At 43.4% G+C, this 25589-nt stretch overlaps 1 protein-coding gene and 1 pseudogene across 3 annotated transcripts in view; both read right to left on the reverse strand.

Moving 5' to 3' along the window:
• Positions 1–9096, reverse strand: part of LOC124031870 — a 28309-nt pseudogene extending 19213 nt beyond the window's left edge. The window contains exon 1 of the transcript XR_006838177.1: positions 8506–9096. The product of XR_006838177.1 is annotated as an EF-hand domain-containing protein D2-like (transcript). The remainder of the gene's footprint in view (positions 1–8505) is intronic.
• A 6592-nt stretch (positions 9097–15688) lies between these two features.
• Positions 15689–25589, reverse strand: part of fhad1 (forkhead-associated (FHA) phosphopeptide binding domain 1) — a 37819-nt gene continuing 27918 nt past the window's right edge. For both annotated transcript variants that reach the window (XM_046343650.1, XM_046343649.1), the window contains exons 26-28: positions 24950–25118; positions 17699–17779; positions 15689–16513 (exon numbers count right to left, since the gene is read on the reverse strand). In XM_046343650.1, the coding sequence (XP_046199606.1) occupies positions 16340–16513; positions 17699–17779; positions 24950–25118 (424 nt within the window). In that variant the 3' untranslated portion in view covers positions 15689–16339. The remainder of the gene's footprint in view (positions 16514–17698; positions 17780–24949; positions 25119–25589) is intronic.

Here is a 25589-nt window from a genome sequence, read left to right on the forward strand (position 1 = left end):
TTGATCATTAGCCAACTGAAAATATTAAGGCATTCCTACACCGATAATAGGGCTGCCTTCATAACACTGACTCAAGAGCATCACTACAGTGCGTTTAATCCAGTGTGTGCGGTGTAAGCACTGCACTGGTCCCAGGTGAGTTTGGCTTCCACTTCATAAAAGGCTAATGATGGGATTAGAGTTGGGAACCTGACACGTCACCTGTTCTTATAGTCAACCTCTGCCTAGAGTTTCATACAGAATCGCCACCATGAATGTCAAAAGGCAGTACGAGAAAGAGGTTTCTGGCTCCGGTTCCCTTGGTGACAGATGTTCCATGTCACAGCTGGAAATCGGATACGGGACAATCCATTTAGGGCAAGGGAGAATGTGTTTGGGTAATACTCTGGGAATGGCACACTCCTCTCTGGTAACGCCACTACCGGCTCTCCCCTCTCCCCCGGATGTCAGGGGATTAATGACCAGGTGACTAATTGTGATGCTGTTAAGCACACCGATTGGATCAGCCCAACGTGGTTACAGATTGACATTATCTGAGTGGTTATTTTTAGCATGGTGCTGGGCTATGAACGCGTAAATAACGTTGGCCTGTGGGATGGTATTGTGATGTTCAGGGCAGGACAGTTAGGAGCTGTGGGCATTGCACTTAGTTGCATCCTCTCTCGCAGGGCACTCGGAGGGGGGTATAGGAATGGCTAACCACCAAACCCTCTCCATTGCGTTTACATTGCCGTTGACAGGTTTCACCATTAGTCTATATGATGGTGAATAAGTGAGAGGTCAGCTTTTAAAAAGAAAATATGCAATGCTGCCATGAACTAACTACCATGTTAAAAAGTAAAGCAAGAGTCAGGGATAAAAATAAACAGTGGTCATGGAGAAGTACTGAAAATAAATAGGCCTATATCCCTAGACTCAAAAATAAGACTTTTTGCTCCTCCGGATTGAAAAAGGGTATATAGTTCAACTCCCATTAGCCAGACAAAACGCTGTGCTCCTTAACATCAATGGAAGTCTGGCTGTGGCAGCCTAACCCTAAATCCAATAACCTGCAAGCAAACCCCCGAACTGGGTTGTGTTCATTATGGCATGGAACTGACAAAGTCCTGGTAGTCCCTCCCCGTTTCAGTCTTATTTCAGTTTGATGCCCAATGAACACAACCCTCTATACTACGTACGTGGTTTGAGGAGTTAGCAAGGTAACTTTGGTCAACTCAGAGTTCAACTCGGGATAACCAGTACCATGAAAGTGGCTCACTTTTTAGCCAGGTAAACTTATATGGCAATGAATATTTTAGCCTGCCGCCGGAGCAGGTTAGTTCTAACTCAGGGCTAACATTTATCCTCCATTTATCCTGAATGAAATGTTTAAACTGCGAGTTGAGGACCAATGAAATCAGATTCCCTCCCTATCGCAGAGACCGCATCATCAGCCCCTTAACTTGAGGAAGACAGATTAAATATTTTATTAAATGAAATGTTTGTCAGTCATGTTACAAAAACCTATTACATTACACATTTAGTCATTTGAAACTTCACGCAACGTAAAACTTAATACAACTATTTAAAATGTATTTTTCATTTTTTTTAAAGATAGGACTGGGGGAAAAAGGTGCTTGTGCATTGCACACCAAAGATGGCACTTCAACAAGCCTATTTCACACCATAGCCTGCTGAATTTGTAAGATTACGTTTATCATTTTGATTTAGGTACAAATAGAAATGTGGCACTGACTTTCAGAATTGTCTCAGCGTTCAGCATTCGACTAGACACGTGCGACATGTACGAGCAGTTACAGGCCTGCTAGAGTTAGCGGTATAGTACGGACAAGCAATAGTCACCATCGTAGAAACGGATGAAGCCTGACCAGGAATGTGAAGAGAACTGAAGCGGGCTAACCTTAGAAAACCCTGAGTAGATCTAGATCTGATCATAGCATACCCCTCAGGTAGGCTGTGAGTGAAGATGAGCTACATGGAGTAGGGTGGGAATTTGGTGAAGGGGTAATATAATGAAACAGTATTGAGTTAATCTCTGGGGGGGGGACACCCCCACTTCATTACGGGGGAATGAAACCAGCAGGCTCTCCCCGAAAAGACAATAAGCTCCCCTTGTCTCATATGTGGCCACAGCAGGTGGTACATGACGAAACCCTATTAGACGAGCAAGAAGGTAACGCCAGCTTGACGCTTATGATGGAGTTCTGAGGCACAAAATGAAATGGCGATCACATGCAAATGCAATGGATCATTAAGCAAGCAGCTTTCGTCCTCAGGCATTTGTTTTGATTTGACAGCAAGCCTGTCATGTGTCAATTTATTTTCTTTTTAAAAAGTAGACAGGCTTGGGAGGTTGCCTTTGGGTTCTATTGCTCCCCACTGGAAAAGGCCTGTAGGTGAATAAGTAGAAAGCTCTTCGGTTTGGCCGAATCCTGTAGGGACTAGCAGTGAGCCAGTTGAGATCAAGCTACAGAGGTTTGATAGCTAACTACACCCTCATCTTATGGTTTGCACAATACATTGAGCTACAGCCTACAGAAACTTCTGTTACTCATTTCTGAGGACAAAGGCATGACTCATCGTACAGTACCCTTTTCAGCAGTGCCTTCTATGCGTGTATATTGCTACAGCATTCTGACAGATCTACCCATACCACCCACTGTTTCAGTACATTTGCTGCTCTACTGGTATAAACAGACAGTCTGCCAGCCAGTATTTTTTCTGTCTGTCCATCGTTATCTGCTTACTCTCTGCTAGACAGGGAAGGGGGTTTAATACCATCTATCAATCTAGCGACCAGCCCAGCGTCACCTCCATAATCCCTACCAGATATGTGGACAGAACAGCAGCTCAGGGGTGTATTAAGGGACGTGTAATACTCTGAATGTCTCATAAACATACCTTCAGAGCTGAAATGATTCACTATTCGGACAATTTATGTTCTACACAGTACATTGCCACCTGAACATTCTGTATGCTAACGTTATGTCTATCTGAACAGACCCCGGGGTCTCTGAGGCTGGTCCGGTGCTGTTTGGCTATACTTGGTCCACTGGTTAGCCGATTACCTGGATTGGTTGCTGGGCTGTAGCAAAGTAATTATCACTGCGAAATAAGATTGAATTGGTGCAACATAGGCTAGCCCAACAGTAGTAGGCTAAAAGGAAATGTAAGCCTATACCTTGCAACATTGTGGTCGATGCAATGTGTGCCTGTACAATGAACTGGTATTGTAGGCCAGTTAAAACCTGTCTACTTGACAACACAATTAAGGTAAAAGCCTGGAGGCTCATTGATAAACATTAAATGTAATTAAAAAAATGTAAAAAGTCACTGGTGATCAAAAATTCATCAAGTGAGAGTCAATAATGAATATGATTCAAAACTAAGGATATTAATTGTGTTTCGGGATGATACCAATTGTCGTCACACTTAAAAGCACGGGAAATATAATTGCAGGTGTCAACTCCACCAACTCCACCATGGATTTGCCAAGACATTTTACGTGACGGACATGAAAGGAGAACTGCTATAAAAATAACCTGCCACACAACGCTGTAGGCCATATAGAAAAACAGGAACTCAATTGAAGCCATGAGTTGCATATAAAGTACCAGTCAAAAGTTGACACACCTACTCATTCAAAGGTTTCTTTAATTGTACCATTTTCTACATGGTATAATAGTGACGACGACATCAAAACTATGAAATAACACATGGAATCATGTAGTAACCAAAAAGTGTTATTTTATATTTGAGATTCTTCAAAGTAGCTAACCTTTGCCTTGATGACAGCTTTGCACGCACTTCACATTCTCTCAACCAGCTTCACCTGGAATGCTTTTCCAACAGTCTTGAAGGAGTTCCCACATATGCTGAGCACTTGTTGGCTGGTTTTCCTTCACTCTGCAGTCCAACTCCTCCCAAACCATCTCAATTGGGTTGAAGTCTGGTGATTGTGGAGGCCAGGTCATCTAATGCAGCACTCAATCACTCTCCTTGGTCAAATAGCCCTTACACAGCCTGGAGGTGTGTTGGGTCATTGTCTTGTTGAAAAACAAATGATAGTGGGACTAAGCCCAAACCAGATGGGACGGTGTATCGCTGCAGAATGCTGTGGTAGACATGCTGGTTAAGTGTGCCTTGAATTCTAAATAAATTACCAGCAGTGTCACCAGCAAAGCACCCCCACATCTTCTCCATGCTTCACGGTGGGAACCACACATGTGGAGATCGGTTCACCTACTCTGCATCTCACAAAGACACACCGGTTGGAAACAAAAAATCTTGATTTGGACTCAAGACCAAAGGACAGATTTCCACCAGTCTAATGTCCATGGCTCGTGTTTCTTAGCCCAAGCAAGTCTCTTATTATTAGTGTCCTTTAGTAGTGGTTTCTTTGCAGCAATTCGACCATGAAGGCCTGATTCACGCAGTCTCCTCTGAACAGTTGATGTATCTTTATCTGTTACTTGGAACTCTGTGAACATTTATTTGGGCTGGTAACTAATTAACTTATCCGCTACAGCAGAGGTAACTCTGGGTCTTTCTTTCCTGTGGCGGTCCTTATGAGAGCCAGTTTCGTCATATCGCTTGATGTTTTTTGCGACTGCACATGAAGAAACTTTCAAAATGTTTCTGGATTGGCTGGTCTTCATGTCTTAAAGTAATGTACTGTCATTTCTCTATGCCTATTTGAGCTGTTCTTACCATAATATGGACTTGGTCTTTTACCAAATAGGGCTATCTTCTGTATACCACCCCTACCTTGTCACAACACACCTGTTAATTGAGATGCATTCCAGGTGACTAACTCATGAAGCTGGTTGAGAGAATGCAAGAGTGTCAAGGCAAAGGTGAGACTGTCAAGGGAAAGGATGGCTACTTTGAAGAATCTAAAATATATTTTGATTGGTTTATTACATGTGCTATTTCATAGTTGATATAGTCACTATTATTCTACAGGCTTTAACTTTTGACTGGTACTGTACATGTTCCTATTCCTAGCACTATCCTTATGCCATCAAAGGTGTATTGTCAATCAGATCATAATAAGTAGTGAAAAACAGACTGTTTATTTCTATCTGAAATGTCACCTGTTTGGCTACCACAAGAGAAGGCTTGGAAATGGTGACTGATGACAAATCAACAAAATGGTTCTCAATAGGGTCTTGCAATATAGTTAGGCCTATGTGATATTGTAAGTACCAAGCAACAAAGACATTCATGTCGTCCTGGTTCAGGCATCACCATGTATCACCATGCTTGAGGCAACAATGTAAATTCCTGCCCTATCAAAATAGTAACCATGTGTAATGAAGTCAGATGTGTTAAAAGCTTTATATTTCAAAAAGGTCCTATTAAGTTATAATCAAAAAGGTACAAGTGTTTTATCAGACTTTTAAAGTCAAGCACAATGAAGTGGAATGCAGCCAAATAGGTTTGCCAAAGCTTAAAACGTAGTTGAGGGTGAATATAACCTACAGGACTGTATACAGCAACTAATGACAGTGACCTCATATTGAGCACATAAGAAGAATCAGGTAGACATTGCATTGATAGGACTGAAAATATGGAGTATGTAATGAGTAGCCTACACTGAGTATCAAAGTCATAAGTGTGACCTGTTTTAATCTAAAATTAAATAAAATGTAAAATAAGTGCTCAGGGCAGGATGTCAGGACTGAGTGGGAGTGTGCACCCAATGCTATCCTATGGATTCCCATACCGTGTCCCCTGTAATACAATTTCCTTCTGCTGTCTAAAATACAGACAAGCCATAAGGTACAGTAGCAATGCTATGGGCTCAATTATTTGCAAATAGCTTTAAGTATCCAGAGTCTCTTAGACTTTAGTTTTGATTTACAGACCAATTCAATGTTGTCTGAAATGTAAACAAATAGGTGCTGGCCCAGAGCCATTGTAACTGTTAAGTCCTGACAGATCTGGTCAAGCACTGCTTAACCACCCCCACACCCACTGACAGACCTGTGAATTTGTTTAGCTGATTCAGCAGTAAGCACCATGGCAACTATGCATGAGGGAATTTCCATATTAAAGAACCAATGAGCACCAATGTGAAGTTTATATAATCATGTCAAATGAAAGCTAACACTACTTTATGTTTTATTAAGGCATATAAACATGTTTCAACCATTTCTTATCCTAAATATTTGGAATAAGGAAAACTTTGATTTCTGGTAAAACATGGAAAAGGGGTCTTGATAACACCTACAAGAAAATGTCTTAAGGAATTATAATTTAAACCCTGCCGACTAATAAATATTTAATTTGGGGGAAATGATTTGCCTTCTGTAAGTTTAAGAAATATTGCCTAGTGTCTCGTTACCAAATATCGACAATTTCTCTCCCTCATGAGGGAGGGTTATGAAGGTTTACAGAATTAACAAGTAAAAAGAAAGACCTAGCATTTAGTTTGTGTTTTCACGGATCATATTGTTTAGGAATTCATAGTCACAAACCACAGTAGAGCACTGTATAGTAAAAAAAAGTAGAGTATAGTTCAGATGAGTACAGTATAAAGTAATATACTCCACGATACGTTTCATTACTGCGCTCTACTGGGCTGTACTGTGACACCCACACTTGTGAAACAGATGTCTATGATTGGTACATATTTGGTCCATTCCGGACCAACCAAATTTGGTCTTGTTTTGGGGGCAGAGCTCATTAGAATAACAGTAGAATAATACCCAAACATGCAAAGGAGGATATTACATGTTTCTACCTTTGTGTACCTATTCAGGATACATCACCATGAAGAGAATGCATTTCTGTAGAGTACAGATCAAGGTACAGATGTTATTATGTTGCCGTCATTAAGTCAAGGTGTCATAATAGCTGACACCCCATTCTGTCTGCAGACATATTTTTAAATCTTAATTCCGAGTAGATATTTAAGAGTTTTTGGAAGAAGAAAAAAAAAGTGGCCACAAACTGAGGGACATTTTACTGTCATTCTGTTACCAAACTCGGATTCTGCACTGTTCCTCAAGTAAATGAGTTTTAGTAAAATCTCAGTGGTATTTGTTCAAAGTAGACTTCTGCATATCAGTGTATGGTTTGTTCAAAACTTTGAACAAACCATGTTTGGCATAAATTGAAATGTGAAACAAAGTCTTAGTGTAATTCCGTTCCTGTGGAATTGCCCATGGTCCGGTCTACTGTATTTTCCACAATGGGCCTAATACAGATTCCTGGGATAATCAATTTGTAATCATGTCAAAAGGCAGGAGTGGCAGCATTCTGTGAGTAGACCGATATTTCAGGTCCGATCTGACACTCACATATCTCTTGACCAAGTTCTATTCTTGGAACGAGTTCTTCATTCGTCGCTGCTCATTTAACAAAGGGGCTGTTGTTGGTGTGGCCATGGGGAAGCAGAACTAAGTAGTGTGGGACAGTTCCTCTCCCAAAGTTCCCCCTGGCCAGTGCACCAGCAATCCCTCTCCCAGACTCCCTAGTCTTTGTAAAGGACAATCTGTCATCGGGTTGGCACTGGGAAGTGGGAACCTTCGCCTGAACAAGGGACTTTGGGCACCAACCCCAGAATGGCTTTAACCAAAATCCCCCTAGCCCGCCCTCCCCCATTTCAGCTTTCAACTCCCGGTAGGACATTTGTGTGGTTTTCTATTGGAATTAGTCAGACATAATTTGCGCGGCCACAACAGTACCCAGTGAAACAGTGCCGAGGGGAAGGACTGCATGTTTGTCAGCTCCATAGTGCTTTGTGGCAATCCCTTTCTTACCCTTGTGACATAAGAGGTATAGTATAAGTGCATCAGTAACCTTGTATCATAAAAGGCATGTATATGATCATGTACAAAGTTATGGTGTACATTGGTCTGATAAAAAGGTTTCAGATGGCATATTTATACAGGTTTTTCACACTAAAGTACATGCATGAACCAAAGTACGCTGATAGTGGAGACTAAATTAGTTAGCATGAAAAATACTGATACCATCACAATGCCATCCTATACTATGGGTTTAGGCTGTCATGCTACAACACTCACACATTGGAGTGGAGAGAGAGAGAGAATGGGTGGGGCAGCACTGACACAGCTCTATGAATGCATGAAAAACTTGATCACATACACTTGTTCAGAGAGTCATAGCTTGAGCTGTTCTAGAGTTTGTTAAATATAGAGGTTATCTTGTGAACCAATCAAATTTGATTACGTTAAATAAAGACATTCAAGGGGAATTATCAATTGAACAGTGCATTGCTCAACAAGTGTCAATAAACACATATCTGATTGGGGAAATAACCGCGTTTGAGACACTGCACTTCTGACATTCTACTAAACCAAAGCCAACTAGTTGGTCAAGGGATGGGCAACTTCAGTCCTCGGGAGCCTGAGTGTGACACCACTCTGCCCCCCAAGGACTGGAGAAGCCCATCCCCGAGCTAGTCGTTTGAAATTCTAGGGCAGGTTGTAAAATGAAGAAAGTAATGCTGATATTTTGACAACATGAACTCACTGTTTGAACATTTTCTCCATATCTTTGATTTGTTTCCTGGAGAATTCCTTGAACTCAGTGTAGGGGTTGAAGACCTTCATGCTCGGCTGATGGTGTTCACCCACTCCGTCGTTCAACTCCCCCCGCCGCATGAGTTTAGCGCCCAACTCAGAGTCTGCGTTCGCTGTGGCTGCCTTCTCCTCACCCGCACCGTTTTCATGTCCCTGACCACCCTCATCAACGGCCACCGGTTCCTCAGCACCGTCTTCTATCTGCAGCCGACGGCTGAGCTTTGACGACAGCTCGTCTGTGGCCATTTTAATGTGTGTTTCAAACGCTGTTGTATCTAACGTTAACTACAAAACAGATGAGACACCGAGAGCGCATACACCACGGCAATATCTGCGGTCCATAGGCATGCGCCGGTCTCCTGCGTGTTTACTCCTGTGTAGACAGTCGGAATGATTCTGGAATGCTAATTACCCTGGAAAATATCAGAATCCTCTTCCAGCAAGCAAGGACAGTGTAAGATTGTACAGCGTCAGCGAGGCGCACGAATATCGCAATCGAGTGAATATATCCACTGAAGTACGCTGACAGCTAACTACGTAGGTTGGCTTTCAATCCCGTCACCACGCCTTTTAAAGGGACGCATGACAAGAATTTCCAACGTCACCAAATGTAGATTATAGCACATTTATTGCATATTCCTGACATATGTGTCAAAAACTCTTCAACTTTTTGCCACAGTGTGCTATGATGACCGCGCACCTACAAATAAAATGACCCCAAAAAATAAAAATATAGTCCACGCATTGGATTAAGACCATATCCCCATCCTTTACAATAATAATATTTTGTGTCAGGTAGATACAGAATGGTTCACTTCAGACCGCCTACTTTACTCACAAAGTGTGTCCTAAATGAAGTTATACCTGCCCCACACAGGTGTTTAATATGGGAACTTTGTCTGACGCTTTACATGCAGGTTATATAGGTTATACATTTGAATTGTGTCATGGAATCACAACACCAGATTACTCTACTCTGCCTACTCTATTCATAAATGGCCAGCCAAAATGATCACTTAGTTTGAATACACTTACTTTTAGTAAACGTTCAACGCTACACTCTTGAAATACTAAACAAAAATCTTAATGTAACATGCAATATATTCAACAATTTGACTGAGTTACAGTTCATATAAGGAAATCAGTCTATTGAAATTAATTAAGTAGGTCCTAATCTATGGAATTCACCTGACTGGGCTGGGGCGCAGCCATAGATGGGCCTGGGAGGACATAGGCTCACCCACTGAGGAGCCAGTGTAACAGTATAACTTTAGACCGTCCCCTCGCCCATACCCGGGCACGAACCAGGGACCCTCTGCACACATCAACAACAGTCGCCCACGAAGCATCATTACCCATCGCTCCACAAAAGCCATGGCCCTTGCAGAGCAAAGGGAACTACTACTTCAAGGTCTCAGAGCAAGTGACGTCACCGATTGAAACACTATTTAGCGCGCACCACCGCTAACTAAGCTAGTCGTTTCTCATCCGTTACACCAGGCACAGCCAATCAGAATGATTGTGGTTACACGTGGTCTACGGTTGTGAGGCCAGTTGGATGTACTGCCAAATTCTCTAAAACAATGTTGGAGGCAGTTTACGGTAGAGAAATGAACATTCAATTCTCTGGCAAAAGATCTAGTGGACATTCCTGCAGTCAACATGCTAATTGCACTCTCCCTCAAAACTTGAGACATCTGTGGCATTGTGTTGTGTGACAGAACTGCACATTTTAGAAATGCCTTTTATTGTCCAGGTGCTCCTGTTTAATAGTCATGCTGTTTAATCAGCTTCTTGATATGCCACACCAGTCAGGTGGATGGATTTTCTCGGCAAAGGAGAAATGCTCACGAACAGGGATGTAAACAAATTTGTGCACAACATTTGTAGATTTTAAATGGATCTAAACTGGCATACTTGTCCTGTGTATTAAACTGTATTATAATATTGCAGCGACCTTAACACAACATCTAGCGACCTCATTAAGCAGTTCCTACCTGATGGCGTAATGGTTAAGGTGTTGGCTTGACAATTGATGGACCCAGGTTTGAGTCCCAGTCAGAGCTACCCCTGAATTTGCCACAATATAGTAACAGATTAAAGAGTTAGCTGCACTGACAACATGTGGGAGGTATTGTAAATCTGTCTTTGAGGTTTATAGTCCAATCTCTGTCTGCCAAGCATATTTAAATGACTCAATTACTTCCTCTTGATCCTTTCAAATAATAGCCTAGATCTGCCATTCAGTTGCTCTGTACACAGAAAATCAGGTCTACATTTGTGCTCACAAGTGGAATTACACATTTTAATAGATCAGCAGATGTGGTGTTTTGTGCAGGTAACTAATTGAAACCCATAAGCAAACTGAGGTCGTGTTCCCCTGCTCAGACGTTGCATCCATCAACCAATGGCTGCATGCCACTTCATCAACTGTGTCGTCAACTGACAGATTGCTATAACATTTGATGTGGTTAGCTGATACAATGTCTGGATAGGTATTTTAAGATCTGTCAGGCGTCAGCCACGACTGAGCAGAGGAACGCACCCTGAGTCATGTGCTATGACTCACGCATGGGAGGCTTGGCTTCTCTGAATCTATGAAGGAGGGGCTGCCTCAGCCAGCAACACCCACTCTACCTGAGTCACACCATATATGGAGCGAGACGGGAGAAAATAGAGCTGTATCGTATTAGTGGAAACCAAGACTGTTCTCAGGGCAGGTCTGCCGGTTTTGACTTTTTGTAGCAGGTTAGGAGAACTTACACAGCAGGTTAGGAGAATTAACGTGGCAGGTTAGGAGAATTAGGTTAAGAAAAAGATTAAGGCTAGATAAAATGCTAAAATGTTCCCTGACTCGACTCAAACAGACAGCATCTAGCTACAACCAGGCCTGCCCTGAGAACAGTCTTTGTTTCAACTAATGCAATGCAGCAAGAAATATAGAGGATTTCCGACAGAGGAAAGGGAGATGGGAGGAAAGATCAAAGCTCTCAATACCATGGTATCAAAATCACTGTCGGATGAAAAAGGAATTTAGCCATTATGACAAAAAAGCAAGGAAGTCTTGAAATGTAACAGCTTAGTAACAGCTTATATAACATATTTAATCAAATGACAGTGATTGTCATTTAAATCATCTCTAAGTGCACCACAAATAGATGAACAAACAAGTATAAGTACTGATTAAGCAAACAGGGATGAATACTATCACTACATTGCAATAATAATAGTGATACTAAATGGAAAAATGATAATCATAAATCAACTGAATTAAAAAATGGATCCAAGTACCACAAGCAAATCTAGTATGCATACTGTATTCTCCATGACCCAGTGCACAACAGTAAAGTAAAAACTAGACAGTGATTAATGAACACAACAGGCTGTGCATGTTCCTATATCTTTCGTCTAACAAAGCCTTTTCCATTCCTTATGTCCAACAACACTGCACTGGCACTCCCCAAAATCAATAATATCAAGGCACAGAGGAGCAACATGTTCAAACAAATGAATGTAGGAGATTCTTTTCTGCAGAGTACATTACACTCTTAGACTCTTAGAAGTAAAGAAGCCTGGAAGAAATTTTGGGGTTCTAAAAATTGCCACACAGAGGCAACCTTTCCGATTCAAAAAGGTTATTTGAGGAATACCTGTGTAAATGTTCAAACCGGAACCTTTTTGTGATGGGAGGGGTTAAATGTTGTACCTTTTTACACTGAACAAATATATAAATGCAACATTAAATCATTTCAAAGGTCTTACTGAGTTACAGTTCATATAAGGAAATCAGTCAATTGAAATAAATAAATTAGGCTCTAATTTATGGATTTCACATGACTGGGAATACAAATATGCATCTGTTGGTCATAGATACTTTAAAAAAAAGATAGGGGTGTGGATCAGAAAACCAGTCAGAATCTGGGGTGACCACCATTTGCCTCAAGCAGCAGATGTCCCCTTAGCATAGAGTTGATCTGGCTGTTGATTTTGGCCTTTGGAATGTTTCCCCACTTGTCTTCAATGCTGTGCGAAGTTGCTGGATATTGGCGTTAACTGGAACATGCCTTCATACACGCTCAATGGTTGACATGTCTGGTGAGTATGCAAGTCATGGAAGAACTGGGACATTTTCAGCTTCCAGGAATTCTGATACCGATTCTTGCGACATGGGGCCATGCATTATCATGCTAAAACATGTGGTGATGGCATCGGATGAATGGCACGACAATAGGCCTCAGGATCTCGTCACGGTATCTCTGTGCATTCATATCGCCATCGCTAAAATGCAATTGTGTTCGTTGCCCGTAGCTTATGCCTGCCCATACCATAACCCCACCGCCACCATGGGGCTCTCTGTTCACATCGTTGACATCAGCAAATCGCTCGCCCACACGACACGCTGTCTGCCATCTGCCCAGTACAGTTGAAACTGCGATTCATCCGTGAAGAGCACACTTTTCTAGTGTGCCAGTGGCCATCGAAGGTGAGCATTTTCCCACTGAAGTCAGTTACGATGCCAAACTGCTGTTCCTTGTGAGGACAATGAGCACGCAGGTGAGCTTCCCTGAGACAGTTTCTGACAGTTTGTGCAGAAATTCTTTGGTTGTGCAAATCCACAGTTTCATTTGCTGTCCGGGTGGCTGGTCTCAGACAATCCCAAAGGTGAAGAAGCCAGACGTGGAGGTCCTGGGCTAGAGTGGTCACACGTGGTCTGTGGTTGCGAGGCTGGCGGGACGTACTGCCAAATTCTCTAAAATGATGTTGGATGCGGCTTATGGTAGAGAAATTAACATTCAATTCTCTGGCAACAGCTCTGATGGACATTCCTGCAGTCAACATGACAATTGCACGCTCCCTCAAAACTTGCGGAATCTGTGGCAGCTTCTTGATATACCATACCTGTCAGGTGGATGGATTATCTTGGCAAAGGGGAAATTGTCACTAACAGGGATGTAAACAAATACATTTTATTTCAGCTCATGAAACATGGGACCAACACTTTACATGTTGCATGTATATTTTTGTTCAGTGTAATAATATATTGTTGAAGTGGCTGCTTATCAGAAAATACTGTCATATGTATACTTTATACTTATTTATACTGTCAGATGTAGGTCAACTGAACCTCAATGCTTTTACAAACTCTGTGTGAATGATTCTCAACACAGATAGCCTACATTATAATAAAACAAAACAGAATAGTCTTTAAGTAAATGACCAGTGAGGAGAGGTCAATCTTGACTCAGCATTGCTAATGGAAGCCACTGAGACTGTGGCTGAGCTAGCTGTTTGCGAAGGCAATGGTGCGAACCAGGGGCACTCTGCTGATTATAAAAATATGAAAGCCAAAATCTGGTGTTAAGTTTCAGCCCAAACAGTAGCATTGTGACTGAGCTGAGGGATGGGAGCTGGATAAATGCAACCACTGCCAACTTCATCGGCGCAGCTACGAATGTAAGGACTAAACAGGCCATAAAATGTTTAAGTTATTATTCCCCAAGAACAAGATCATGAATTGATTTTACTATTGAACAGCAGGAAATATCCCAGATTGTGCCTTTAAGGAACACGTTGGAATCTGCACAGTGCCAATTAGCTGGTTGTGTCCACTCAGAAGGGGCTGACTGAGGAGGAGCAGTAATTGCTGAGGTCAACACATATAATTAGCAACAACTCAACACAGCGCTGTGGACTGCCAGCTGAAATCAAAGGCATACCAATGCCAGTGAGTGACATGCTCATGTTAAAAACAGACATAATTGATCCTGATTAATGAAAGCAGACAAACTATGATGGCGTCTGGAGATGAATCAGTGGTTTGTCTGTGATGGTCCAGACAATAAAAACAAAAGTGCATAGAGTGACAAACATGTCTGAAAGACACCGAAACAAGTAGTAATGCATTGGGGTGAAGTTATACTGATGCACATGGCCATAGAGGTAGGTAGACCATAGCAAACATCAGAGAGGAGCAATGATGACAGACTGATGCAGCCTTTTGCCTGGAGGCAACAAAGAAACATTGTACCATCAAAAAATTTGTACCATCTGCTTGTATGCACTAAAATACCAAATCTGGGTCAGTGAGTGAGGAAGACAAGAAGCTTTTTTAGGAGTAGCCCTCATTATCTCTTACGACAGGGATCATCAACTAGATTCAGCTGCGGGACAATATTTTCTCGAGCAGACGGTCAGAGGCCCGGAACATAATAATTTGAAATAATAATAGAAATAATTTGTAGACTGCAAATTGATCGCAAAAAAACCCAAACAGATATCATATTTCACAAAAGCATAATAATTTCAAACCTATATTTGTATACGATCACATATATTTCTCCATTACGCGTGAAAATTACTTTGGAACAGATTTCCAAAATTAAAATGACTTTGAGCTGATTTGCTGGTGTTTTTACAGTCTTAAATGTCTAACAATTAAAATTAAAAAAATAATAATTATAAACCTTTTTTATTTTTATTGCTGAGAAAACTTGGGGGGCCAAATAAAATCACTTGGTAGGCTGCCAGTTTGGGAACCTTGCCTTATGGGAATTGAGTCAAACAAATAGAGAGAGAAACCAAACCATATACTGGCTCGATTATCTGTGGCATCTGCTTTATGTAGAACAATGGAGGATTAATATCCTGAATAATAGATTTTGCACATGCACACATACACAATCACATGCACAAACCGAGAGAGACTCACACATAGGCCTACTCACTCACACACACGTCATGAACACTGCCACACGTCACAAACACGCACTCAAAACAACACACTGATGCGCATGCTCGCTCACGCTTGACCCTTTCACACCTTCCCACATACACATACGCACCTATACACACAAACCACTCTCTCTCATCCTATGCTCACGTGACTGTGACGGTGTGTGCTGCTGTGAGCAAGAAAAGGCTCTGATGATGAATAAATGAATCAGCTTTTCTTTCTGCCCACTGCGATAACGGACCACAACATCCTCGAGGCAAAGCGAGGTGGGCGGAAGTGGGGGAGGAGGTCTACTGCAGATAGGAGGAATAACAGACTCCTTTTTTCTTTGTATCTGCGGTTCAGGGGCATATTCCTGTCATTAGCACTCACACTCCCGAAATAGCCGCTCAAACGGACGCCTTGGCCATTCTTTTTTTATTGCTGAGATATCGCAATGACGTGTCAACCAAAATATTATACTGTATCGGCAGAAATGTCTGCAGAAGAACGCATTTGTATTGTCGTGCATAAAGGCCTCATTTTCCGTGGTGAATGAATGAACAAGAACGGTGAAGTGTTCCGGCTAAAATAATATAGCTGTGGCAGATAGCCCGACAGACTTTTTACATTCAAAGCTCAGAGGGAAGCTGAGAAAAGCTGCCTTTGAAACACACATCATTAGCACCCACATGCTCATGCATTGACTATTCCATCATCTCTATAGGGGCATTCACTCATTACGATGTGGTGCAAAGCTATACAGTATATAGAACAAATGGCTCTGATGTGTGGGAGTATACAGCCACCAGCAGAAACTTCCTCATGGCCAGAAGCAGCGGTACAGTACACATGAAGCAATGAAATAGACTAACGCTGACTTGAATGGGACGGTGAGTTCTAGTAGACCTGCTGTGCTATATTTCTAATTCTATGGTGTGACGCACACTAGCAGTGTTCACTAGTCTCATAGTAATGAGTGTCCTCCGCTGTTCAAGTCAAAAGGACCCTTGAGCCGATCTCCTTGCCCCTGGTGTCCAGTCACTCCAGTGTAGGGTAGGATTACAGTACATTAGGAGGTCTCTGTCAGTGGTGGGGCCTGTTGAGGCTGCTGCTGTACAATGGCCAGCTCCAGCTTGGAGGCCATCTTGCCAAACTCCTTCTTCCCCAGCTGCCTCTTCAGGGTCTCCACCTCGTACTCCCTCTTCTTCAGCCTCTCCAGCAGGCTGGATGTCTTCGCTGTCGCCTGTTCAGAAGAAGAGTACTTAATTATCAATTTTCTATACAGTCCATGGAAATGTGTTTTTGGCAGAGGAAGACAGGGGCCCTATTGGAATATCTTCAAAATGTAGCCTCCGTTCCCCTCTTCCTTGAGGTAACCATTCATCTGACTGGATAAGTGAAGGTATGGTTTCCACCCTACTGACTTCTCCAATCCAACCATATCAGATACTCTGAACTAGCCTCCCTCCTTGTTAGTATTAGCAGCTATAATTAACACTTCTGGGGGCTGCAATGGTAGTGTGTGTTTGTGTGTGTGTGTGTTATGTGAGTGCGGGCATGCAGTAACATGCAAGCAGAGAGAAAAATGTGCAGTTTTATAGCTAATCTCTTGCTATTCTATAGATTTTGCCATGAGGCTGAGAGAAAATGCAGCAGTTTTAAAGATAATTTATTGGTATTCTATACATTTTGCCCTCAGGCTGAGAGAAAATGTTGCCGTTTTAAAGCTGATAACGGGGTCTGCGGGGGTGTGTGTTACACCTCTGTGTGCATGTGAATTATTAATCGGTGACAGTGACATTTCTATTGATCTTTAGATTATGCTAGTGTGGTAGACGGACTCACGCAGCCAGTGGTTGAGGTAATGAAGATCATGAAAAAGAGCCTACTGGAGGTACAGTTAGATGGGTATGTTTACTTCAAACAACAAACTGTGATTTTTGTGTGGAGTAGCGGCAAGTCAGAACCACCAATTATTTTTTGTTGTTGGTAGGACTGGAGAGGAGAGACAATATAGGATGACTACACTATGTTAAAAAATCATTCATTAAATATCACAAAGTTCATCTGGAAGCCACTTCCTTGGAACAGAACCAAGCAGACAAGCAACTTACGCTAGTATATTGTAAATCTAGGATGTTAACGGTTTGTGGACTAAAACAGTGACATCACTGCGTGTAGAGTGAGGGAAAGTATGCTGGGTGGAACGGTATCTGCCAGGAGAAGGATAGGAGCCCAGGATACAGCTGTTTTATAACACCATTGGGTTTCATCTAATGGGTTTTCACAAAGTTCCACAATGCAAACGTGTCTTTCTGTATTGTGTTCATACTGTCAAATAAAAAATGGAATAAAAAAACAAACAGTTGATACGAGCAGCAGAGGAATCGTGTGTCTGTTTGTCCAACCAGCTGTGGCTCTGGCTCACCTTGTCGCCGGCCTCAGTACGGACACAGCTGTGAGAGGCTGTCTTCCCACTCCTCCTCTGGACTTTCTCCACACTCACTGCCTGTGGAGGGAAGAGAGAGAGGAAAGGGAGGTATGAGACGGACGGGAGGAGAGATGAGAGGGAGGCAAGAGAGGGGTTTGAGAGGGAGAAAGGAGGGAGGGAGGTTAAGAAGGAATGAGGGAATAGAGGAGAAGACAGGGGAGGGTGAAAATGGAGGAAAGCAAACAAAGGCTGCGTTTAGACAGGCAGCCCAACTCTGATCTTTTTTCCACTAAATTGGTCTTTTGATCAATCAGATCAGATCTTTTCACATCAGATCTTGCCATGAAAATAGTGCTATTAATATGAAGCGTTTTACGCTTAATTAAGGTTATGCTGAATACTTGCTATATTATGCTGAAAACATGCTGCTGATACCAATCCTCACCCTGATTCATAGACGCATTAAGCTGAGTCCATCTTAATCATGGATATGAGATATTAAGCTTAAACACATAGTGAGACAGAGGGGCCCGGGGGCCACAGTATACCTTTCAATTACTGATCTCTTAACTTACAGTCAATTTACATGAATGGCACTATGCTACAAACAACCAGAGAATGGCCACTATGATGACTGGAATCAAGGTAGTTTTGTTAACATGACTGTGGAAAATAAAAGTTTGGCCACTCTAAAATTCACTGTAAAAGCATATTGCCTTTTGGTACACACAGTATCTGCTGTTGAATAAAATGGCTGTTTTAAACGTCAGTTCACAATCACACTGGATTAGGCCATGTCCCATATTACTCATACACAGAGTATAAAGCCTTTTTAAAGTGTCAAGTTATGACACCCTACCCTACCCTAAGACATGGCCCAAACTGTCATTTGACACATAATTGCTGTTGCATAGAATACCATTTTGGACTACTATATATCCCATTTTATTCAACAGCAGATACTGTGTGTGCCAAAAGGCAATTGGCAGTATTAATAAACTAACTAGGCACATTTGGGCAGTCTTGATACAACATTTTGAACAGAAATGCAATGGTTCATTTAATCAGTCTAAAACTTTGCAGTAATACTACATTTCCCAGGACAGACATATCTGATATGGGCAGAAAGCTTAAATTCTTGTTAATCTAACTGTACTTCCGGGTTGGAGCGAGCGGTCGCATCTGCATTTCGCTCCGCAGGTAGTATAACTTTTTCATTACATTTCATTACATTTCATTACATTTCATTATAGTACAACGGTTTGATTTGTCTAATCTTAGCAATTTCTTCTTAGCTAGCTACATAGCCGTCTTTGTATCAAAGATAATTGCGTAATTATCGTATTTCGTCGTCCTAACGTAGTCTTCACTGCTCTGCCCAGCAGCTAGCCAGCTAGCAAACGTCCACCGATTAGCAGCACTGTAGAAACTATTACACTCAACTGAACGACTTGATTAGTGTAGTGTTAGCTAGCTACATAGCTGTCTTTGCTGTCTTCGTATCCAAGATAATTGTGTAGTTTAGAGTGTGTAGTCTTAGAGTGATTATCTTAATTTACCGAGGTTAGCTAGCCAGCTATTTGTCGTCCTTAACGTAGGAGACACTGCTAGCTAGCCAACAGCTAGCCAACGTCTTCCGAATAGAACTCAACAACCCGGTCGCATTCCGCTTCGCTCCACAGGTAGTATCACATTTTCATTTCATTTCATTACAGTACAACGGTTTGATTTGTTTGATCGTAGCTAGCTACATGGCTAGCTACATAGCCGTCTTTGTATCAAAGATAATTGTGTAGTCTAGAGCGATTTTCTAGGTTAGCTAGCCAGCTATTGTCGTTCTTTTAACGCAATGTAACGTAATCAACACTGCTAGCTAGCCAGCTAGCCCCCGAATAGCAGCACTGTAGAAATTATTACACTCAACGGAACGACCTGATTAGTGTAGTGTCAACAACGCAGCCACTGCCAGCTAGCCTACAAAGTCAACAACGCAGCCACTGCCAGCTAGCCTACTTCAGCAGTACTGTATAATTTTAATCATTTTAGTCAATAAGATTCTTGCTACGTAAGCTTAACTTTCTGAACATTCGAGACGTGTAGTCCACTTGTCATTCCAATCTCCTTTGCATTAGCGTAGCCTCTTCTGTAGCCTGTCAACTATGTGTCTGTCTATCCCTGTTCTCTCCTCTCTGCACAGACCATACAAACGCTCCACACCGCGTGGCCGCGGCCACCGTAATCTGGTGGTCCCAGCGCGCACGACCCACGTGGAGTTCCAGGTCTCCGGTAGCCTCTGGAACTGCCGATCTGCGGCCAACAAGGCAGAGTTCATCTCAGCCTATGCCTCCCTCCAGTCCCTCGACTTCTTGGCACTGACGGAAACATGGATCACCACAGATAACACTGCTACTCCGACTGCTCTCTCTTCGTCCGCCCACGTGTTCTCGCACACCCGAGAGCTTCTGGTCAGCGGGGTGGTGGCACTGGGATCCTCATCTCTCCCAAGTGGTCATTCTCTCTTTCTCCCCTTACCCATCTGTCTATCGCCTCCTTTGAATTCCATGCTGTCAGAGTTACCAGCCCTTTCAAGCTTAACATCCTTATCATTTATCGCCCTCCAGGTTCCCTCGGAGAGTTCATCAATGAGCTTGATGCCTTGATAAGCTCCTTTCCTGAGGACGGCTCATCTCTCACAGTTCTGGGCGACTTTAACCTCCCCACGTCTACCTTTGACTCATTCCTCTCTGCCTCCTTCTTTCCACTCCTCTCCTCTTTTGACCTCACCCTCTCACCTTCCCCCCCTACTCACAAGGCAGGCAATACGCTCGACCTCATCTTTACTAGATGCTGTTCTTCCACTAACCTCACTGCAACTCCCCTCCAAGTCTCCGACCACTACCTTGTATCATTTTCCCTCTCGCTCTCATCCAACACTTCCCACACTGCCCCTACTCGGATGGTATCGCGCCGCCCCAACCTTCGCTCTCTCTCCTCTTCCATCCTATCATCTCTTCCCTCTGCTCAAACCTTCTCCAACCTATCTCCTGATTCTGCCTCCTCAACCCTCCTCTCCTCCCTTTCTGCATCCTTTGACTCTCTATGCCCCCTATCCTCCAGGCCGGCTCGGTCCTCCCCTCCCGCTCCGTGGCTCGACGACTCATTGCAAGCTCACAGAACAGGGCTCCGGGCAGCCGAGCGAAAATGGAGGAAAACTCGCCTCCCTGCGGACCTGGCATCCTTTCGCTCCCTCCTCTCTACATTTTCCTCTTCTGTCTCTGCTGCTAAAGCCACTTTCTACCACTCTAAATTCCAAGCTTCTGCCTCTAACCCTAGGAAGCTCTTTGCCACCTTCTCCTCCCTCCTGAATCCTCCTCCCCCCCCTCCTCCCTCTCTGCAGATGACTTCGTCAACCATTTTGAAAAGAAGATTGACGACATCCGATCCTCGTTTGCTAAGTCAAACGACACCGCTGGTTCTGCTCACACTGCCCTACCCTGTGCTCTGACCTCTTTCTCCCCTCTCTCTCCAGATGAAATCTCGCGTCTTGTGATGGCCGGCCGCCCAACAACCTGCCCGTTTGACCCTATCCCCTCCTCTCTTCTCCAGACCATTTCCGGAGACCTTCTCCCTTACCTCAACTCATCCCTGACCGCTGGCTACGTCCCTTCCGTCTTCAAGAGAGCGAGAGTTGCACCCCTTCTGAAAAAACCTACACTCGATCCCTCCGATGTCAACAACTACAGACCAGTATCCCTTCTTTCTTTTCTCTCCAAAACTCTTGAACGTGCCGTCCTTGGCCAGCTCTCCCGCTATCTCTCTCAGAATGACCTTCTTGATCCAAATCAGTCAGGTTTCAAGACTAGTCATTCAACTGAGACTGCTCTTCTCTGTATCACGGAGGCGCTCCGCACCGCTAAAGCTAACTCTCTCTCCTCTGCTCTCATCCTTCTAGACCTATCGGCTGTCTTCGATACTGTGAACCATCAGATCCTCCTCTCCACCCTCTCCGAGTTGGGCATCTCCGGCGCGGCCCACGCTTGGATTGCGTCCTACCTGACAGGTCGCTCCTACCAGGTGGCGTGGCGAGAATCTGTCTCCTCACCACGCGCTCTCACCACTGGTGTCCCCCAGGGCTCTGTTCTAGGCCCTCTCCTATTCTCGCTATACACCAAGTCACTTGGCTCTGTCATAACCTCACATGGTCTCTCCTATCATTGCTATGCAGACGACACACAATTAATCTTCTCCTTTCCCCCTTCTGATGACCAGGTGGCGAATCGCATCTCTGCATGTCTGGCAGACATATCAGTGTGGATGACGGATCACCACCTCAAGCTGAACCTCGGCAAGACGGAGCTGCTCTTCCTCCCGGGGAAGGACTGCTCGTTCCATGATCTCACCATCACGGTTGACAACTCCATTGTGTCCTCCTCCCAGAGCGCTAAGAACCTTGGCATGATCCTGGACAACACCCTGTCGTTCTCAACTAACATCAAGGCGGTGGCCCGTTCCTGTAGGTTCATGCTCTACAACATCCGCAGAGTACGACCCTGCCTCACACAGGAAGCGGCGCAGGTCCTAATCCAGGCACTTGTCATCTCCCGTCTGGATTACTGCAACTCGCTGTTGGCTGGGCTCCCTGCCTGTGCCATTAAACCCCTACAACTCATCCAGAACGCCGCAGCCCGTCTGGTGTTCAACCTTCCCAAATTCTCTCACGTCACCCCACTCCTCCGCTCTCTCCACTGGCTTCCAGTTGAAGCTCGCATCCGCTACAAGACCATGGTGCTTGCCTACGGAGCTGTGAGGGGAACGGCACCTCAGTACCTCCAGGCTCTGATCAGGCCCTACACCCAAACAAGGGCACTGCGTTCATCCACCTCTGGCCTGCTCGCCTCCCTACCACTGAGGAAGTACAGTTCCCGCTCAGCCCAGTCAAAACTGTTCGCTGCTCTGGCCCCCCAATGGTGGAAGAAACTCCCTCACGATGCCAGGACAGCGGAGTCAATCACCACCTTCCGGAGACACCTGAAACCCCACCTCTTTAAGGAATACCTAGGATAGGATAAGTAATCCTTCTCCCCCCCCCCTTTAAGATTTAGATGCACTATTGTAAAGTGACTGTTCCACTGGATGTCATAAGGTGAATGCACCAATTTGTAAGTCGCTCTGGATAAGAGCGTCTGCTAAATGACTTAAATGTAAATGTAAATGTAATGCACCCGACCAATTTACAGTAGCTATTACAGTGAAAAAATACCATGCTATTGTTTGAGGAGAGTGCACAGTGATGAACTTGAAAATGTATTAATAAACTAACTAGGCACATTTGGGCAGTCTTGATACAACATTTTGAACAGAAATGCAATGGTTCACTTAATCAGTCTAAAACTTTGCACATACACTGCTAGTGGCCAAAATCGAAATTGCGCCAAATCTGGAATATTACATTTTGCCTCCCTCTTCCATTTCAAAGATGTAAAAAACACAAGTTTCTTATTTGTATTATATTTGACCAGATATGTGTTATATTCTCCAACATTAATTCACATCTCCACAAACATCAAAGTGTTTCCTTTCAAATGGTATCACAAATATGCATATCCTTGCTTCAGGTCCTGAGCTACAGGCAGTTAGCTTTGGGAATGTAATTTTAGGCGAAAATGGGGAAAAAAAGGGTCCAATCCTTAAGAGGATGGCTGTGTTACATATTCTATAAGCGCCTTCGGAAAGCATTTAGACGCCTGGACTTTTCCCACATTTTGTTACGTTACAGCCTTATTCCAAACTGGATTCAAATATTTGTTTTTCTTCTCAGCAATCTACACACAATACCCTATAATGAACAAAGCAAAAACAGGTTTTTAGAATTTATTCCTTTCCTATGAGAAAATTGAGCTCAGATGCATCATGTTTCCATTGATCCTACTTGAGATGTTTCAACGACTTGACTGGAGTCCACCTGTAGTAAATTCAATTGATTGGACATGATTTGGAAAGGCACACACCTGTCTATATAAGGTCCCACAGTGCATGTCAGAGTAAACACCAAGCCATGAGGTCGAATTAATAGTCCGTAGAGCTCAGAGACAGGATTGATGTCGAGGCACAATTTTTATGCAGCATTGAAGGTCCCCAAGTACACAGTGGCCTCCATCATTCTTACATGGAAGAAGTTTGGAACCACCAAGTCATTACGGGGTATTGTGTCTAGATTGATAATGGGAAAAAATGATTTAATACATTTTAGAATAAGACTGTAATGTAAGAAAATGTGGAAAAAGTCAAGGGGTCTGAATATTTCCGAATGCACTGTATATACTTGTATGAACACTGGTACTGTAGATGCTATTGACTCATACTGTATGTAATAATGAGCCTTAGGTTATAGGTTCAGCCCTATGGTCAATTGCCATTCTGCATCCCAATGAGACACCATCAGCATTTCCTAAGATTGTTCCAAATAAGTTATCTATCTACTTGATATTACCGTAGAAATTTACCTTACTTAAGCACTTACTTGATTTTTGATCAATCCATACATGCTTGAACAGCACAACAAAGCCTGAGGAAGGGTGGGTGGGTGGGTGGGTGGGGTGGGGTGGGGTGGGGTGGGGTCTGTCTGTCTGTCTGTCTGTCTGTCTGTCTGTCTGTCTGTCTGTCTGTCTGTCTGTCTGTCTGTCTGTCTGTCTGTCTGTCTGTCTGTCTGTCTGTCTGTCGTGTGTGGACTTGCTTAGTGGACAATCGACTAGTCATGTCCATTTTCAATGGACTCAGCATAGCTTGTCTGAGGGTGGGCAAATTACCTGGAACAAAAGTATGAGGTTCTTGTGTCTGTTCTGTTAATAATGGCCCCAGGTAAATTACACAATTCCTACCATACCATGACTGGGATTCAACGGCACCGTCTGTAAGAATTTTACCACAGCTGTTGTTTTCCAAATACTACCTACCCATGCATAACTGGAAGTAGTAACATTGATGAAGCAGAAACAGTCAGGTACCCAGCAAAGTTTAACTAGCTGGACTAGATACATTTTAGGTGTTACAAAGCAAATCACCCCATGGGTTGGACTGTTGAACTTCGTTCTACCAGGCTCCTTTCTATACCTTACGGCTCTTTACGGCCCTGGTGTTAAGGCCAATCTCCTGGCCCAGCCTATTGTACATCAAGGTGAATTTGTGTTACAAAACAAATAGGCCTCTGGGTTCGTTGAGTGTTTCACTCCGCTCTACTACTTTCTATACCTTACGGCTCTTTACGGCCCTGGTGTTTAGGTCTATCTCATGTTCCAGACGACTCTGGGTGTGGCGCAAGGCCTCGCGGAGCAGGGAGCTCTCTTGGCTCTCCGTCTCCAGCTCGGACCTCAGCATATCCAGCCTGGACTGGAGTTGCTGGCCCGCCGCCTGGCTCTCCCTGGGCGGAGGAGGGGAGGGAAGCAGAGGGGGAGGACAGATGTAATAGACACGTATCAATGATCAAATCAACCTAACTACAATCCTGTTTCAAGTCACTTGAGGCTTGTGGATTTTCTACTCATCAATCAAATGTGTTGACACATTATGTAAACACCAACCAATAAAAGTAGGTCAAATAAATAGTTGACTCTTGTGTTGCTCCTACGGTAGGCAGCTAGCGGGTGATTGGTTGGTAAGAGTGTGGTGCTAGCAATTCCAAGTTATATTTGGTAAAATTTCTGCAGGGATTACATACAAATGATAAAAATGTATGCACTCACTGTACTGTATATTGCTTTGGATTAAAAGTGTCTGCTATGTGGCATTGTCAGATTGTTATAATGAATGTCGAACCAAGGCTCAGCGTACATAGAGTTCCACATTAATTAAAATGAAACTCACAAAAAAACAATAAACAGCAAAACGAAAC

The sequence above is a fragment of the Oncorhynchus gorbuscha genome, linkage group LG03 (genome assembly GCF_021184085.1).
Source record: "Oncorhynchus gorbuscha isolate QuinsamMale2020 ecotype Even-year linkage group LG03, OgorEven_v1.0, whole genome shotgun sequence".
NCBI lineage: Eukaryota > Metazoa > Chordata > Actinopteri > Salmoniformes > Salmonidae > Oncorhynchus > Oncorhynchus gorbuscha.